We start from the raw sequence: 19,976 nt of genomic DNA, 5'->3' as shown, positions 1-19,976 counted from the left end.
TGTGCTGAAGATGGGTCTTTTCACAAGTTCCTTTTCAATGTTACTGCACCCTATTCAGATTTCAGGAGCAGAAGCAGGTTTACTGCTGTCTAGGGAGACAAACAATAAGCAGACAGACTCGTTTTAGATGACATCAATGAAATATGAAACTGTTAATAGTACAGCAAATATGTTTTTACCTTGTCCTTTAACTCAGAGTCACTGGAGTATATGAAAAAAAAATTAGATACAAATAAAAGACTTTATCTTCCCTTTTATACATTTATATATGTAAAGCATCTTGTATGACAACCCCAGCTGTAGTCTATATATACAACAATATGGTCAGTGAGGATACTGACTACAATATTTAAAAATCTATGCATTATAATTTTTTTTTTTTTTTTACTATAGAGCAGAACAGATCATTCTAATGCCAGCTCAATTGTAAAGAGCTCTTCAGTGATGTAGTGATCAGACTGAACTGACTCACCAGAAGGGCTGAATGTCCAGGAAAGAAACTTTATCATGCTGTAAAGCAGCAGAGCTACAGCGACCATCGCCATAGAGTCCTCAATAGAAGGAGCGCTGACACCTGATGGGAACAAAATATACAATCAAGACTTACAGAACATTCTGACTGATATAAATATTCATAAATATTCATCCAAAAGATGCAAATAGAACATGCACTGAAATCTAAAAAATAAAATAACAGAAGCAACACAGTAGTGGTGTTTCGATACCAATAACCATTTCTGAATTTATCAGTTGACTGAATAATTCACTTGTAAAGACAATCAGTTGTCACCACCTACTGGAGTAAACCTAACCTACAGGAAGAGTCACTGAAAAATCCTCACGCGGAGTCACAGCTAATACCCAAACTGACAGTCTGTCTGGAACAATAACACACAAGTGGAGTGATTCAAACAGTGTGTGTATATATATATATATATATATATATCTATATATCATCTTCCCCAGAAAAGTATAGAAAACTCTAATTATGTATCAATGACCGTATAACTCACCAATCACATTGAGTGTAGCAGTGGCTCGTCGTGTTCCTCCGTCATGTTTGGCTACACAGGAGAAGGGTAGATGGAGAGAGATGGAGGCTCTGGAAAGAAAACAGGCAGTGGTTATTATTCTTTATATAACTGTAGTTTAATATAACAAATACTGTTGATAAACTAGCTGGCTGAAACATCATATCCATAATAAGTTATCCAAATTTGACTTGGCTATGGCAGGATCAGAGTATTCAATCATCTCACCAACTATCTCCAGGTCCACGGCTACCTGAGCCAGCAGGTGTGGAAGATACACTGTGCAGACGTAAGTTCCTGAGTGTCTCACTCGAGATTCTTCCAGAATCAGGGATGCATTTCCTGTTTCATAGAGGCCTGTGATGTCAATATCAGCTCCGGTCTCTGACGTCTCTGCAAACCGATCGTTCTTGCCATCGTAAGCGAGGACCAGCCGTCCCTCACCCCGAAACTGATAACGCCACTCGACAGAGAATCCAGAGCCGTGAACTGGAGAAGACGGGTCGACCCAGAACCCACAGTCTAACAGAACCGGTTCTCCTAGTCTAGAGCGGACCACAGGAGTTTTACTGGACACACTGAGAATGACTTGAGAAAGAGATAAATAGAAAGCTTAAGTGAGCAAAGTACAATAAAAATAACTATTATTATTAATTATATAATATGCTATCAATATCTTTTCTGCAACATCTAAGAAACTTGGGCTCTTTACCTTTTTTTGGTTCTTTAGAAGCTGAAGGTGCTCTCATAATATTGGACAATGTCAGCTGCTCGTCAAGCCCTTGTGCTGCCACTGAAAACCAATCAGCTTGCAGGTAGACTGGACTTTGGGCGGAGTCAGTGAGAGCAGATGTCCATCTGACCATGGAGGCGTGAGGCATGAAAGGGTTAATCTCACACTTTGCTTTGTTCACAGAGCCTTTGGGTGGGTTCAGAGTGGGACTACAGAACGTTCCAGCTGGATCTGGAGGAAGACAGTCAATTAATAAAGTGTAGCTATCATCTAATTGTTGTTTTATTTACACTCAATAACAGGTAGCATTACACTATGATATCTGTAGCTGAAGTGTTGGATCTGGTTGGTGAAGAAAAGGGATTTAATACAGCATTTTTAAATTGCCAGGCTGTATCACACTACTTTTCTATAAACATTACAATAGATACAGATCACAAAGTGAACACAACAGATTCTCTATGACTTGAGGATGGACATTGTGAGTTATAATAACAGATTATATAGTCCACAAATCTTTTTAAAATCACGTGCTGCATTGACACTGACCAGTCACAGTAAATCCTGGACGGGCTGATGTCTGCAGGAGGATGAAGTTCAGACATGGTCTCTTCACTGTAGGCTTCAGTTCTGATGAACATTAGAGATTTCTCTTGACTCATTGGTACTGAGAAACCTCCTCCATGACCGGGCTTCTCCTGGACAAACCAGCACTCCAGAACCGGACATCCGGAACCGGAAGCTGAAAGATAAGAGACATTATGAGAATTGTGTTTATTGATCACACACATACCTTAATGCATTAAGGATCAAGTGGTCTCGATTACCAAAACCTACCACCACAAAACAATGTAAATGCGATGATAGATATCTTAAGAATCGTCGAAATCTCAGACATTGTCGTTTTTCTTGTTAAAATGAGAACTGTATGTAGACGTGCTGTTTGGTTTGTTAAAGGTCAGATTTTCCCAAAATTTCAGTGCAGCTTACAGTACTTCACTTTCAGTTTGTTTACAGCGCATATGCGTAGCCTATTGACTGCTGTTTATTTTGCGCCAAAATATAATTCAGGCCATTCATGTAAATAATCTAATACACATTATTAATAACATCATGCAAAGGCCTTGTGAACCTCTCAGATTATAAAATAACTAAAATCATAAATTTCTCTAGTCTAACACACGAAAATTTTGGCATTTATAGTAGCTATTAGTCTCCACTAAGTGGCGCTCTCAGCCAACAATAGTATTCCTAACGCGCCATTCTGTGGATAAGAAGCTGATGGTTTTGCCATGATATCACGTGGTTTCTCGGAAGCGAGTGCATTTAAGGACACGGGGAGTACCATCTCTTATTGTAGTATGGTAACAACAGATACCCAATCCTGTGTATAACCTGTGTAGTTGTATCCAACATATTTATCTGCATATTCATTTTTCAATGTATCTTTTTCCAGTAGCCCTATTGAAGTTTGTGCAGTTTGTGTAACATTCTCACAACAAGTTGATGGATTTATACAAAAAAAAATCTGAGTGTAATTTTGTTGGTGTGTCACATTGGAGAATGTTTACTTGGTCTGTCTCTTGGCAAAACTTTGTGCCTTGTATAAAATGGAGGGTTTGAGTTCTTATACGTTCAGAACTCATAAGTCTTCACAGACATTTTTATGTTTAATCATGGATAATGAATAAAAATGTCTCAGTAAAGCACATTGTATCTTCCATGATGGAATAATTAGCTGTCTCAAGCTGCTTCATTACAAACATTTTTGTAATTGTTTGTATAAAAATGCAGTTAGATACCGTTGTAAATCAGATGCTTTTGTAATTCTAATGCATCAAGATCTGGTCCTTTTATGCTCCATACAGGCCAGCTTCACAGCATGAAATGATTAACTCATAAAACCCTAAAGCAGGTTAATGAATTAAGAGTCACATCTAATTGTTGTTATTGAATTTCCTCCCAGATTTATATTTTTTGTATGTGCTGGTCAACAAAAGTTGTATAGTATGTAGCCTAAAAAAAAGTTTAATTGTTGTTTACACAACATGCTAAAGAAAAAAAACATCACAATACTGGAATTGTAGTTTGGAGGACAAAATTCATTAAAAAAATACTCTAATTTAAGAGGGTTTCAAACTTGATGTTTAAATTTGTTCACATTTTGTTGCGTGCTAAAACGTTTAACATAGTGACCTAAAGTGAGCTGACACTATAGGTTGCGCTTGAATGTTTGATTGACTTTATCAACTCACTGAGACTTATAGATAATAAACAGAATAGTCGAAGTGTTGCATTAAATCAGCTTCAGTTTGAAAAACAAAACAAGCTTAAAATTATATTTTCAAAAATTACAGTAGAGTAATATCAAGCATCTGTATCTCATAAAGATGTTAAGAAGGATGGGATTGAAACACATTTGATCGACCACTTTGGGAGGATATGTTTGCCTCAATGATTTTAAGTGCCTTAAAATACTGTATTTTGTTTTCACTTTCGCATACAACCCAGTGTATGAAACTCATCTTAGAGACTGATGACGTCGAGTCTCTCTAGAATATCTATTGGCTGTCGCTCCAAGAGCTATATATGTGTTCTCGCAGGGACATTTCGACAGTTCGCAGACAGACATTGAGGAGTCTTTAACAAGACTGTCTAATTCCTGTAGAACGTTTGTCTTTAATAAAAAAAAGTAAAGATGCAGTCCGTAGCTCTTCTTCTCATCGGGATACAGCTCGTTTATGCTGGTGAGTAGATGGCTTGACGGTTTACGTTGCAATTCCATGATTTCTTCCATAAAGTTAATTACATTGACGCCGCTTATTTGTACAATTTAAATCTAAGTTTTAATGTTGCGATTTTCACTGATTTAAAATTAATCCTTAAAAGATTCAAAAAATCACGAATCAATAAAAGCAGTAATTATAGGCTAAAAAGAATTTATAAATGAAATATCAATCTATCAATAGGCCTAAATGGTTCAAATTAAAAAAGGATTTAAAAACAACATAAAACACTCAATAAATACATCATTTAAAAATACATTAATGAATTCATAAATTAATAGTGGAATTTCAAACTGTATTTGAAAATGCAATTTTAAAAGAGAAATAAGTAATTGGATTTAGAAATTGAATTACAAATATAGGTTTTAATTGGCCTTTAAAAGGGGCAATTACTTTACCCATTTACATTTCTATTTCCATTTCGCTGTTTTTCCTTTTTCTATTAGCTATTTAGCCTTCTATTTAGCCTTTCCTTGACACTTTGGGCCTTTCACTGGTGAAATGCGGTAACACAATGCAAATTAACTATGGAGGGATGGATGTAACAAGCTCTCTGGCTATCACCTGGCAGTGACACTTGTGGTTCTCCATAGACTGTGAGCATTTGTAACTTAAATATTAAATAATAGGCCTAATAGAAATAGAAACCATGCACTGGTTGCTTTTTTAATGCGTATACGAATTTATTGTGTAATAGACTATTCTAGGCCTATATGTACAGATTTAATGTAGGCCTATATAGCAATAAATAATTGATTACTCACAACTTTTTCTGCTGATAAACATGTTTTAGTACAGGCATCATTGAGGTTAATTAGTAGAGAAAATTTCAGTTTCTAATGGCCTGAAGTTGTTCACGTAGTCCACTGTAGGAGTGGACGTCCTTACCTAAAATGCATTGGACTTGAGTTTCTAACATTTCAGCTTGAGCAGTTTGAGAGTCCTACACTCGGGTCATACACTTCTTAAATGAAGGCGGATACTACTGTAGACATAACTTGGTTTTTCTTTTTTTCCTTCATGTGTAGGGCAAGAGCTGGTAAGATTTCATTATCACGTAATGTTTTGTACATTATTTATTTTTAGGTTTGCAAACAATATATTTACAGATAATAATAATAATAATTTTTCCTTTTCCCCTTTATTTTTATTTCACGCGGTATGCTGTTCGAATGTAATTGGCATCATATGACAGATCCATTATTGTATATCTCCTTTTTTTATTATTTCTGTACTTAGATTTGCCTTCAGTATTATAGGGTATTATATTAAATATCTAAACATTTTATTTTAAATACATTAAAATAATAATAATAAAAAATTTTTTTAAATACTTTATTCGGTATGTTGTTTCACAATAAGGATAACTCTACATTTTTTGGAGTAATAGAGGTACATTAATTGTAATCTTTAAAGTGTTACAGTTTACAGTACAATTGTTTGTCCTCAGTCGCTTTGGTACCTCTCTCAAATCATCCTTATAATTTTGTAAACCCTTTATCAAAACAATTCATACATATACAGCTCAATACAATAGATTACCTGCAAAAGCCTGTAACTTGCTCAAAATCCTTAGTTTATCTCTCCAAAGTAAATGTTTATGTCATTAAATATATCAGTATCATCAGAATGACAAGTTCTTGTGTCATTTATCACAAACAAGATCATAATGCTTAGCCATGTTGTCAATATAACCGTGTACTCTGTCAATATTTCCTTGTTAAAAATATGGCTATGGTTTGGATGACAATGATTGAAAATGCACAAGGCTGCACTTTTTCTGTATGGTTTGTATCAGTTTCAACAGGACAAAGTTACACAACCATTTTAACTGTAAATGGGATATTGACTTAAAGAGATTGGACAGAATTCACATGTACTGTTGGTCTGCCATTATGGTACAATGTCATTGTGATGCAGTAAAGAAAAAGACAAAAACTATTTTAAAGCTCAAAGGGAAAAAAATACGAAATTAGAAAGATAAAAATAATATGGGGAATTACAGTGCGGTCTTTTTAGAGGCCACAGATTCTCATCCACAAAACAAAACAGATATTTTATCTTGCAATGCAGCTTGGAAATAATTTGGGAATATTATATCAACCACATTCCCCTTCATTAGTAAAAAGTCAAGATTCACCAGGAATTTATCAATTCAGGACACATTTACAAAAATGTGTAATAGAAATGCATAGAAAATATTCTTGACAAATTATGACAACTGGTTTAACCATTTTGCATTTATTGACTTTTATCATGTGCACTGATGCACTGATGGTGTGGAGGTTGAACTCCAGACTATGTTTTTTGCTGTTGACACTAGAGGGTAGTGCGGGATATATTAACATTTATTATTAGTGTCGAAAACACTTTGGGTTGTATCAGGCAATTCACAGAAAAAAGAAGTTTAAGTTTACACAATAAAAGTAATTCTGCCATCAGATCTGCAAAGATGTCTCTACCAAATTATCTTTCAATGATAGAGAGTGAAGGTAATCTCAATTATCATTGTCATTATTGAGGCATTGTGTTTTTCTTGTTTGATTCATTTTTCTTTCAGGAAAACATTCCCTCCAATACTTCTACACAGCAACATCAGGCTTACCAAATTTTCCACAGTTTGTGTCAGTAGGGCTTGTAGATGAACAGCCTTTCACATATTATGACAGTAACATTCGCAGAGAGACTCCCAGGCAAGACTGGATGGCTAAATCTGAGGGAGACGACTACTGGGAGCGACAGACTCAGATCCTGACTGGCACAGAGCAGAGCTTCAAGAACAACATCAATGTTGTCAAAGAACGCTTTAATCAGACTGGAGGTGAGCACTGCTGTATGATATTAGAAATATAAGTAAAAAATACAAATAAATCAATAAATGAAGGGATGTAATTTCAGAGAGGAGTATTGATTAGGCTACTATACAAGATTTGCATTAACATTCTTTTACTGCTCTGACCTTTTACAAACTTATAATATTTCTTTACTTTAACTTATAACAAATTTATTTGTGCCTTTTTGTGCATTACTTTTCTGCACATAAGCTGCATTATTTTTAGAGGCATCTGGGGTGAACACAAAAGATTTTACTTGAAACATTACATGTTTATTAAATTTTGGTATTCTAGGCCTTGCAGTTACACTCCACTTGTTACAGGAAGTATATTATTATTCAAACTTTGAGGTTGTTAATACAGAAAGTTCTGTATATATATACAGAGCTGCAGATTAAAGTGTCATGAAAGTTGCACTGAATTAGGGGAGTTTTGATATGTATGTTTACACAGGTAGACAGATATGTACTTAGGGCCTGTCCTAGGAGATCTGTGATACTAAGAGAGCTATCCATTAGAATTACCATTGATCTCATTAGTAGTTGCAAGTTTGGAAAGATGTTTGGCACGTGTTGCTTGTCAAATGCATGTTTTAATCCACATTATAACGTTATATCCTGGCTCAGATGCCAGGAGTTTATGGAGACTCATATTTTTACTATCATAGCCATTAACAGATAAGTGATAATGTTTACATAGCTGAGACATATCATGAGCTCAGGGACGGTCGTTCTTCTGTCCTGCAGAGTTTTGCTCCGGCCCAACTCACCTTCCTTCACGTAGCTTTAGTAATCCTGAAGACATTCAAGTGTGTTTGATCAGGGTTGTAGCTAAATTGTGCAGGACAGCTGCTGCTGCACTCCAGGACCAGCTGGTACACTATTGTGAAAACAATGGCGGCGCCGTGGGTGGAAACATACAGATTCAGGGGGCGGTAATATTATAATAAGTTCCCCTTCCTACGTCACAAGGGGTGCAAAATCTGAGCGATTTACTGCTGATTTACTCTGTTACTGCGGTAAAATCACTCTTCAACAGTGAGAAGAGTCTTAATAAGTATGATATCCTATTTAAGATTATAAATTTTTTATATACTTTATTATATCTTTCAGTTCAAGCACATTTAATACAGTTATACAAACGAACATTTCCTTTAAAGGCATAATATTTTTTACCGATAGTTATTCCTCATTTTTCCTTCTTCATTCTCTTCCTTTCACTTTTTTATCTTTTGTGATAATACCATCACTGACACATAAAAAAATAAATAATAAATAAATAAAAATAAACAAATAAATAATAATTAGAACAATAACCAATACATACACAATTAAACACTTTTACATACAAAAATAGGAGAAAAAAAAGAAAATAAAAAAATACAAGAAATACACACACAAAAATTAAACATTCACATATTCATATCAAACTCTTATAATGACACCTAATTCCTAATAAGTAATTCAAATAATATTATTTAAAACCAATTAATAATAATATTAAATAAATAAAATAATAAGTTGAAAGGGAGGCAGGGTTATATAAAGAGGTAATAAATGTATTCCTTTATTTTATAGTATATACTTTGATTTTAGAGGTGCCCAAATCTTTTCAAAATGTAAACTTTTGCTCTTAATTTCATGTTATCCTCTCCATGGAGCGACTTTAGAAAGTAAATCAAAAAATCATTTAAAACTGGAGATTCTTGCCTTCTCCAAAATCGTGTTATTGTTTTAAAAGCTGTAATTCTCAGTATTATAGATAAATATAACTCATCTTCACTCAGTAGCATATGTCCTGTACCTGTACCTTTATTATATTTGATTTCTTATTATATTACCTGAATTACTTCTGTCCAAAACTGTTTTATTATTTTACAAGTATAAAATATATGAGTGTAATGAGCTTTAAGTTCACCGCAGCTTCTCCAACATCCTGAAAATAAATGATTATATTTGGAAGATATTTCTGGTGTTATAAAATATCGCATATTGATTTTCCAAGCATATTCTTGCCAATATGGAGATTGCGTAGTTCTTAAATGTTCTTTTAAACTTTGTTTCCAATCTCCTTCTGTTATTTTATTATCTAATTCAATTTCCCATTTTGTTTTAATATTATATAAACCCGTACGCTTAATTTCTTTGAATATATTATTTATTCGTCCTATCAAGTTATCTACTCTATTAATTTTACTAACTTTAATCATAAAACACAACAGAGGGTGAATATCATCTAAAGTTTTTATTTTAATCTCATCCTTTAAATAACTTCTTATTTGAAGATATTTGTAAAATAATGTCCTAGACGATACATATTTCCCCATATGCTCTCAAACGTCTCCATCTCATTGTCTCCATAAATTTGACAGAATCTCAAGTCCTTTTCCAGCCCAAACCTTCAATACATCATCAAAAGTATTTGGTTTAAAATCTGGATCTCTTGATATTTCTCTCAAACAAATCATCTCATGATCACTAATATTCATCACTTTGCAAATTCTTCTCCAACATTTAAAAGTTTCACTTGTACAATAATAACTAGTATTCACCTTTTTCTTTCTTCCACAAAATATTAATGTACTAATTGCATCACGTGACCCAGTTTCCATACATTTCCACTTTGATATATTATCCGCTCGCATCCAGCTCAAAATTGGCTCAGTCTGGGCTGCGTAATAATAATACTCCAGATTTGTCAATGATAACCCCACATTTCTTTACTATTTTGTAAAACCTTTAGTCTTGCTCTTGGTTTCCCCTCATCCCAGATACATTTTCTAAAAATAATATGCCACTTTTTGAAATGACTAAGATCTTTTATTACAGAAATCACTCGTATACTCTGCGCTGAGGGCTCGATACATAAAGCAAATATTTGAGGTGATAATTAAGGGATCCTCTTGTCTTGTCCTCCTCATTAATGCTAAATTCTCTGAATGAACTCCATTGGCTCTCACTCTTGCATTCGGTTGATTATATATTTTTTTAACTAATTTAATAAACCTTATGCTTCACAAGTTTCAAAAATGAAGTGCCGTGAGACCCCATCGAAAGCTTTTTCAGCATCTAATGTCATCATTAACATTTGCTTCTTAGTTTTAGTCGCATAATCAATAAGATTTAGTGTTCTTCGTACATTATCAAATAATACCCGATTTTTCACAAATCCTGTCTGATCTGAGTTCAGTATTGTTGGTATTATATCAGCAAGTCTAGTAGCGATTATTGATGTGAAGAACTTCTGATCTATTTAACGAGGATACAGGTCTATAGATGAACATTGTTTAGGGTCTTTCCCTTCCTGTAATATTACGGTTATAATAGATGAGTTCATGTCCGTCACTCATCCTGTTCTAATCCAGTTAAAATCCTCACACAATATTGGGGACAACAATTTATTCAATTCTTTATAAAATTCATTTGTAAATCCATCACTGCCGGGACATTTTTCTGTTTTACTTGTTTTAATATCTCTTAAAATCTCTTCTTCTGTTATTGGAGAGGTTAACACTTTATTTTGTTGACTTGTAATTGTAGGAAGATTCAAAGAATTCAAATAATTTTTAATTTTACTGAATCCAAACATCAAACATTCAGAATCTGGTTTATAAAGAGACGGGTAATAATCTCTAAAACACAAAACTATTTCTAACTTTCCCTTTCTTTCAACGAACCCTTCATCCCTTATACTCATTACTGCAGATTTTTTCTTTTTGTTTTGTTTTTTTAATTTAAACGCTAGACTTCTTAGAGATTTTGCACTATTATCATATACATTAAGTTCTTCTCAATATCTGCAATTGCTATTTTATCTAAGGACTTCTTTAACTCTTCATGAACCTCCTTATACTTTTCTTGTAAACTTTTTAATTTATTTTCTAAGTTGAACTTCTCTATTTTTCCATGATCATCTGCTATTATTTCCCGTCTCATTGTGGCTTTAGCATCCTCCCACAATATAACTGCTGTCTCTTCTCCATTATTATTACTCTATATTATTTCTAAAACAGTGTATTATTTTATCTTTAAAAATATTATCCCTAAGAAGAGAATTATTAAACCTCCATATTGAAGATCCTTGATGTGAATACTTGAGCTCCAGCTTTTCTCATTTTTTATGTTTTTCTTTATTTAAATGTGTTTCTTGCAGAAAAATAATTTCCCCTTCATCTCTCAAGTTTCTGGAGTACCTCTTTCTTTTTATTGGATTGTTTAAACCATTTGTATTTACAGTTATTATTTTAAGTCCTCCCATTTATTTATTTCTTTTTTCCCCCCTTAATAATATTTATATCATCATGAAGGGAAACATTAAACTCTTTCACCTCGTTTTCCTCCCTCATAATCACAATCTCAAATAAAGAAAAAAATGACACATTCACTCTTATCAATAGACTTCCAGCTGTGGCGTCCTTCACAAGTTTGCCTAATATTGTCCAACATTTCTTTTGATTTTGGATAAAGGGGTCTACAGATTCCCAATGCATTTGCTCCCTTAACATTTAGTGTTTTTCAACTGTAAGAATAATTTCTCTTTCCTCCCCTTAAAACATTTTTACAAAACAACAAAAAACAAAAGGAGAGAAAACTTGGAGAGAGAGGTAGGAAAAAAAAAATAAACTAAGAAATAAAAACATAATAGTACAATCATGAACATACAAAATGAATAAAAAATAAACCAAAATAATAGTAACAGTAATAATAATAATAATAATTAAACAAAGCTCAACTTCCCTCATTCATCTCTCCGCCATCCTTCTTTGAGGGTTTTATAATCAATAACCTAAGATTAATACATTTCTCTAAATTAAACATTTATATTGAGATAATTTCATTCTTTTAAATAAAACAAAACAAACAACAAAAAACCTCCAAAACTTCAAGGAGGGAATTTAAACTCTTTAACCCTTATTAAATTAAATAGTTCATTCCACTTTTCCCCTCTTCAACTGTAATAATAATAAAACCACTAAACAAAACTTAATTAAGTTTCCTCCTTCATCTCCCCTCCATCCTTCTTTATTAATTAAGATTAAAAATTTTATTGACTATATCTTTATAACTGATCAGACTAACAGTTTTCAGCAGATGATAAACTCACAAACATTCCATAGAGTTACACTGACAGAATTCAAACTCCAACTGAAACTCCAACTGTCAAAAAATTCAAATGTAAACAGACGCGCACACACACGCACGCGCACACACACACGCACACACACACACACACACACACACTTCTGACTGTCTGTCTGTTTTTAGATCAATCAAATGCAGATTGATTGATTTTCCAGCCTGAAAAATGCATTTTTTTTTTTTGTCATGATTTAAGCACTTAGTAATAAAATTTATGAGACAGTTGTTGTCAGATTTCATTGGTGATTTCAAATATGAAGTTAATCGTAAGCTTGGTGAACAGCTTTGGAGAATTTGATGTTTCCCCATTCAAAGAGAGAGGAGCTGCACTCACATGACTGAAACAGCTGCTGAGAGCGTTTCAAAGATGGCCGCCGAGTGAAATGACTTTCCTGAAAGAGACTTTGCTGATGCAGAACACTGAACTGCTACAACAGCACAACATGTTTCCATGGTTACTGTGCGTTCATCAGCTGATCCTCTGTGAAGATCAGTAACTCTGTGTGTGTGTGTGTGTGCTCATGTTGTACAACTATTTGTACAGGAAACTAACACACAATGTCATTTTCAGTAAGAAGCCGAATTATTTAATATTATTATTCCATCCTGAAGCTCTTAATGATTTGTGATCAGTGTTTCCTGTTGATTTTGTTCTTTCTGAGCAAAACCACTTTCTAAAACGCTCTCGATCTTTTAAGCAGAAACACCAACAAACCAATTTAACCCAAATGAATTAATAAAAAATGAATCAATAATAATTGATTATACTAATTTATACAATTTTTTTTTATAAAAATACTAAAATACATATGATTAAATAAAATATTAATTAATTGATTAATTAATATAGAGGCTGTTAGTTATTTTTGTGTTGCTTTCTTGAAAAGAAAGATAAAAACTCAAGCGCTGTTCTAGTAGGCATCATTTCAAGATTGTATTTACACACAGCTTCTCACATCTTCATTTTTAAGACTGTAGATGGACTCTGATAAAACGCTGTTCATTCATCTTTGATTCAAGAAATCTCTCACTTTTCCTCCACATATGTTTTAGTCAATCTCCTGCTCATCAGAAGGGTACGAACTTTATGGTGGCAATATAAATTCAAAGACCCAAAACACTCTTACTGTGAAAGATTGTTTGTCAGATCTGTACACTTTTCAGTTAACCATATTTATAACTCAGGTTTTATGTTTCAGTTTTGCCCAAAACGTGCTAAAACTGAAGTATACACACATACACACGTGTGTTTCTTTTTTGTCCTTCCATTGGCTTCTATAGTGAGCTACTCATATTTTTTTTTATCTCCTGTTCCTGAACCTAATCCTCACACAAACCTTTCTGCATATTTACATTTTAATTACAATAATATTATTTAGTGTGTTTATTAAGTCATATCCTCATGGAGACTTCTGGTTGTTCTCCAAATAGTCTGTAATGCTTCAGTGTAATCAAAGTCTAGTATGAAATCAATCACTATAGATAATATATAGATACATTTTACATTATCCAAAGATTCTTCCAAAATATGTTGTGACTTTCTGACTGACTGATGATTTTATTGTGATTGTATGAATAGATTTTTCATACAATATACATTCATTGTCTCTTTTCCTCAGGTGTGCACATACTTCAGGAAATGTACGGCTGTGAATGGGATGATCAGACTGGAGAAACAGATGGGTTCCGCCAGGAAGGTTATGATGGAGAGGACTTTCTGTCTCTGGATTTGAAGGATAAAAGATGGATTTCCCCAGTGCAGCAAGGATTTCCCAGCGCACAGAAATTGAACAATTACAGAGCTAATCTTGAGGGTAATAAACATTACTTCAGCACTGTGTGTATTGAGTGGCTGAAGAAATATCTGGAGTATGGAAAGAGCAGCCTGCAGAAAACAGGTACATCAATTCTTATCCAGCAATGAACATGTGTTCCTAAACAATATTGTTCACTAGAAGAAGAAAAAAATTTATACATTTTGTCTCTTGATGTTTAGATTATTTAAGCATTACAGATAATGTGGTCTTTGTGTTAATGAATAATAAAAATGTTCCTCAAATCGAGGATTGAATGGGAGGAACTTATTGCAAAGGATATAGAAACAGACCCTTATCTCAGGCCCTTTGTCCAGCTGTATTTCTATTATTTGTAATATATTGTATATACCTATAATTAATTATTCAGAGGTATGGTGAAGCTTGAGTGCAGTCTTGTGATCGAGCCCCTCCATTGAAAAAACAAATCAGTTTACCTTTTTCGTACTGATATTATAGGAAAATATGAATTCTTGTTTGGAACTGTAGCAACTCTCTTTTTCTTTCTCTCTCTCAGTTTCTCCTCAGGTGTCTCTGTTGCAAAAGGATCCCTCCTCTCCAGTGACGTGTCATGCTACAGGTTTTTACCCCAGTGGAGTAACAATCACCTGGATGAAAAATGGACAAGAGCATCATGAGGATGTGGATCTTGGTGAACTTCTTCCTAATGAGGACGGAACCTTCCAGAGGACGAGCACCATCAGAGTTACACCTGATGAGTGGAAGAAGAACAGGTTCAGCTGTGTGGTGGAACATCAGGGCAAAACCGTGACAGAGAAAAAGATCAGGACCAACAAAGGTAAGAGTGATAATATGTGCAGACCATAGAACTATTTATATTCATGTTTTATGTTTCTGTTTAATATTTTCAAATAAAATAAATAATTAAACAAAGTAACTGTTGCTAAATACCAATGGACCCTGCATCTGCCAATAAAGATGAACTGAAATAAATACCATTAAACCATATAAACCAGGGGTGCCTAATCCTGTTCCTGGAGATCTACCTTCCTGCAGAGTTTAGCTCCAGCCCTGCTCAATACACCTGTCTGTAATTATCAAGTGCTCCTGAAGATCTTAATTAGCTGATTCAGGTGTTTTTTATCAGGGTTGGAGCTAAACTTTGCAGGTAGGTAGATCTCCAGGAACAGGGCTGGGCACCCCAATATAAACCATATATGTTCATATCATGTCATTTTTGGGTGATAGCATGTAATAGAGTTTAACTCTGGGTTTTTGAAAACAGATGTTGTTTATTGCACTTGTAAATACAACATTTCATGATTTTAATTGTAGCTTCTAAATTCCTAGGGTTATTTAAGTGTGACATTTTTAATCGCCGTTAATCCTGAAACATCATTAATCACAACATCCCTAAATCTGACCCAACAGAAACATCTGTTCCCATTGCCATCATTGTTGGTGCTGTCACTGCTGTCACTGCTGTCATCCTGTTGGTTGTCATTGGTGTTGCTGGGTTTATGGTGTATCGGAAGAAAAAAGGTGAGGGCAGAAATGTATGATTTTATGTCACTATACTGACTTTTACAATATGTTTCACATATTTGTGTTCTGTTTTGTTTTGATATTCTTGGGTGAAATCACTGAAATTACAGTTCTCCTTTTTGGTTGTTTTTCAGGCTTCAAACCTGTCAAGCGTAAGTTTCTCATAATATCTGTTTGAAGTAAATGCCTCAGTAGCAGATGGGCTCTGCCATTCTGCACTTATGTGTGTTTATGTTAGTATCTTTATATGTCTAAATCTGTACTATTTTGGCCTTTTACAAATAATAAATACAGACATATTGTAATTTAAAATCTCTTATGTTGTAACCAATGTATTAATTCTACACACACAGCAACACTGTTCTAATCATTCTTATATAAGCAGTGGTGTTGCATTTTTTTGTTACATGTTTGTCATTTTCTCTTCCAGCCTCTGATGATTCCTCTAGTCAAAGAAGCACCAACACCCTAATATGTAAGTGTGAAATTACTTGTCAGACAGTCCAATTGTCTATCCATGTGAGTTAACTACGACAATATATCATTCATAGTATGAACAGATTTGAATTGTTAATTTTTTTTGTTGTAGCTTCTGGCAGTGGATCTAGCACCTCAAGTTAGACATCTCATGGCCTTATATATGTAAGTGTGTTTTTATTATTCAGTACAATTTTCTCAGTCATGTGAAGTGAACCAAATGTAATGCTGTTGTTCCTGTAATTTTAGGTCACAACGTGACTGAGAGAACTGATCCTGACAAATAATGTCCAGCCTTCTGCCATAGATCTCTCAGAGAGACGAACACAAACACATTCTCTTCTTCTCTCTTTCTCTCTCTCTCTGACATGTCATAACATGTCATTGTTTTTTTTTTTAGTTGTTTTTTTTTTTTACTTATTATCCAGTGCTAAAAAGTCTTTTCTTTCTTAAAAAGACTAAACTGTGGCACCAGAAATAAGATGAAACAGTGCAAAAACAAATCATTTTCAGTCAAATACAGGTTAAAACCATATTAAACAGCCCTAATATTCTATACAGAATTAACATGCACAAGTAAACATACAATAGAAGGCTTTTCAATTCACATAACACTAATCTTACAAAAGTTGATCTCACATTAACTGTAGGTGCATTACTATTTGGGCAAAAATATTGTAAGTTCATACATATTATATTATATTGTATTTTATTACCCCTGTGATGGACTGGCCATCTGTCCAGAGTGTTTCCATGCCTACGGCCTGAGATGCTGGGATTGGCTCCTGCATCCCTGCGACTCTAAACAGGATAAACAGTTTAGGAAATGGGTGTATATATTTTAAAGTCAGGATTTTTGTAAATTGTGATTTTCCTCCTGTGTGAAATCTGTTCTATAAATTCATTCTGCTTTTTCACCTTTTAGATCATTTAATAAGATAAAACGGGAAATTATGATGCCTACTTATTATGTATTGCTATTATTTTATAAGGGATTAACTAAATATTGTATATGTGTTCTTGTTATTTTTGATCATTATGGTTTCATCACTTATTGTGATCTGTGTAAATTTCCTGTTTTTTGCAATGTTATGACTCTGCTGTGAAAATATATTTGTTTTGGATTCTACAATTTTTCATGATCGTATAGTTTATCTTTCATGCATCAGTTTTGTAGACAAATTAAACAATTTGTTGTAACAGTAATGATGTCACTCTTTCTTCTACACCATTCAGTACATTTTACTCAGAATAAGCAGAACATCTTATCCCATCCTATCAGTTTATATGTGTAGTGTGTAGTTTATCAGGAGAGCACTTTAAAAATGAGATGTGAATTTTCACAATTTTCCCTGTTGCTTAAAAAAAATTTTTTTTTTCATATTTTTATTAAAAATAGAAAAAACTTTCTTCATTTAAATTTTATTCTTAAATCAAATGTAAACATTGACCTCGAATTCCTCACAAATTCATCAAAAACACAGCTATGAACACCCATTATGTAGTAAGATTTATATTTTAATTGGACACATTTCACAAAATCATGTAGAAATTTACCCATACTGAGTTAATTATTAAATACTACATTCTCTGGGGGGAAAATCTTACTCAGTAAAAAACAAAGCCAAAAATTAAATTATTAAGGACATAAACACAAATGTGTATAAACATATACAAAGAAACATAGGCATACAGATACAATATAAATATAGATGCTCACACGCACACATACACAAAACAATCCTGAAAGAAACTTATTTGGCTTATTTAGCACAGTTCAACTATTTACAAACACAGCTACACCTCTTCTTTCACCGCCTTCTCTAGATCAACATTTGGTGTGAACTAGAGTCCTAAATCAAAAGTGTGGCAACAGCCATCTAAGTTTTTTTGAAATAAAATCAAGACACATTAACACACATTTTGCAGTGTTTTTTATTTTCAGCATTAATACAAATAGCATTAAAATATTAAAATGTATTTTTAAAAAATCGCAGTGTAACCAATGCAAAGACATATACAGCAGTCTAAGAAATTTTGAGTAAAGATTCTGACAGGATTATTCACAAGTTCCTTTTCAATGTTACTGCACCCTATTCAGCTTCCAGGAGCAGAAGCAGGTTTACTTCTTTTTCTACAGAAGAGAGAGAGACAATAAGCAGACAGACTCGTTTTAGATGACATCAATGAAATATGAAACTGTTAGGGAGTTCTGTTAATAGTACAGCAAAAAATGTTTTTACCTTGTCCTCTAACTCAGAGTCACTGGAGTCTACATGAAAACAAAATTTAGATACAAATAAAACACTTTATTTTCCCTTTTATACATTTGTAAATGTAAAGCATCTTATATGACAACCACAGCTCAAGTCTACATAACAGTATACTGATTACAATATTTAAAAATGTATGTATTACTTAAAAGATTATTATTATTATTTTTTACTATAGAGCAGAACAGATCATTCTAATGTCAGCTCAAAGAGTAAAGAGCTCTTCAGTGATGTAGTGATCAAACAGAAGAGCTGAATGTCCAGGAAAGAAACTTTATCATGCCGTAAAGCACCAGAGCAACAGCGACCATCGCCATAGAGTCCTCAATAGAAGGAGCGCTGACACCTGATGGGAACAAAATATACAATCAAGAGATACAGAACATTCTGATGGATGTAAATATTCGTTTAAAAAATGCAAATAGAACATGCACTGAAATCTAAAAAATAAAAAAAGAGAAGCAACACAGTAGTGGTGTTTCAATCCTGAATTAATGAGCATTTCTGAATGTATCAGTTGACTGAATAATTCACTTGTAAAGACAATTACTTGTCACCACCCACTGGAGTAAACCTGACCTGCAGAAAGAGTCACTGAAAAATCCTCACAACTAATACCCAAACTGACAGTCTGTCTGGAACAATAACACAAGTGGAGTGATACAAACCGTACACACACACACACACACACACACACACACTTATACATACATACACACACATATATATCCCTTTTTGCACTTTTACCTTCCCCAAGAAAGTATACAAAACTATAATCATATATCTATGACAGTATGACTCACCAATCACATTGAGTGCAGCAGTGGCTCGCCGTGTTCCTCCATCATGTTTGGCTACACAGGTGATGTCACCACCACGGCCGAGCCCCAGTTTACCCGAGTCCAGCTCCAGACGGCTGCTCTGACTTTTGATACAGTGTGACCCTTATGCCTAGAACATTAATGTCCTATTGATCTTGTCTGTAACTTCTTAATTATTTTGGCCTTGGCCTATAAGTGCCTTGGGTTTTGTTTTGTTTTTTTGTAGGCCAAACAGCCATCACTTTTTCTCTTGTTTATTGGTTAGATAAGGAGATATGGTCACTTATTGAGCGAATGTGTTGTTTCTTTTATTTTGATTAGTAGGGAAGGCAGTTCTTTTGTGAGAAAGTTAGTTTCTGTTTGTTTATTGTTTTGGCATTAGCTCACCCCGGAAGATTTTGCTTTCAAATTGTTTTCTTTTTTTCAGGAAATGTTTTACACACGATAAGAATAACGCCTCAAAAACGAACAAGAGAACAATAAAATAAAATAAAAAATGAGTAATTAAGAAGTATTGTTGTGTCATTTGTTACACCCTGACTAGACCAGAGATCATAACAATG

The 19,976-nt window shown here is 33.8% G+C and overlaps 2 protein-coding genes across 50 annotated transcripts in view; one reads left to right on the top strand and one right to left on the bottom strand.

Moving 5' to 3' along the window:
• LOC127501173 (tapasin-like) overlaps positions 1–19,976 on the bottom strand; it is a 70,798-nt gene that overhangs the window by 36,486 nt on the left and 14,336 nt on the right. For 2 of the 13 annotated variants that reach the window (XM_051873027.1, XM_051873030.1), the window contains exon 6: positions 473–574. The exons of 5 other annotated variants lie outside the window; for them this stretch is intronic. In XM_051873027.1, coding sequence (XP_051728987.1) covers positions 473–574 — 102 coding nt within the window. Of the gene's footprint in view, positions 1–39; positions 90–179; positions 202–368; positions 575–16,719; positions 17,771–18,426; positions 18,454–18,562; positions 18,592–18,787; positions 18,939–19,976 lie in introns of those variants that run through there. 6 more of the 13 variants (XM_051873025.1, XM_051873028.1, XM_051873024.1 and 3 more) reach the window with 6 other exon arrangements.
• LOC127501176 (major histocompatibility complex class I-related gene protein) overlaps positions 1–19,976 on the top strand; it is a 128,712-nt gene that overhangs the window by 97,359 nt on the left and 11,377 nt on the right. For 13 of the 37 annotated variants that reach the window (XR_007926546.1, XR_007926544.1, XR_007926545.1 and 10 more), the window contains one exon: positions 17,129–17,525. Coding sequence is in view for 20 of the 37 variants with exons in the window: in XM_051873051.1 (XP_051729011.1) it covers positions 4,463–4,511; positions 7,111–7,371; positions 14,142–14,420; positions 14,854–15,135; positions 15,729–15,839; positions 15,977–15,994; positions 16,273–16,317; positions 16,432–16,463 (1,077 nt within the window). In the remaining 17 variants the exon portion in view is untranslated. Of the gene's footprint in view, positions 1–4,356; positions 4,512–7,110; positions 7,372–14,141; positions 14,421–14,853; positions 15,136–15,728; positions 15,840–15,976; positions 15,995–16,272; positions 16,318–16,431; positions 16,485–16,568; positions 17,526–19,976 lie in introns of those variants that run through there. The other 24 variants (XM_051873053.1, XM_051873057.1, XM_051873055.1 and 21 more) reach the window with 12 other exon arrangements.

Source organism: Ctenopharyngodon idella, chromosome 19 (genome assembly GCF_019924925.1).
Source record: "Ctenopharyngodon idella isolate HZGC_01 chromosome 19, HZGC01, whole genome shotgun sequence".
Lineage (NCBI taxonomy): Eukaryota > Metazoa > Chordata > Actinopteri > Cypriniformes > Xenocyprididae > Ctenopharyngodon > Ctenopharyngodon idella.
Note: the sequence above shows the minus strand (reverse complement) of the source record. Positions and strands in the feature narration are given on the sequence as shown.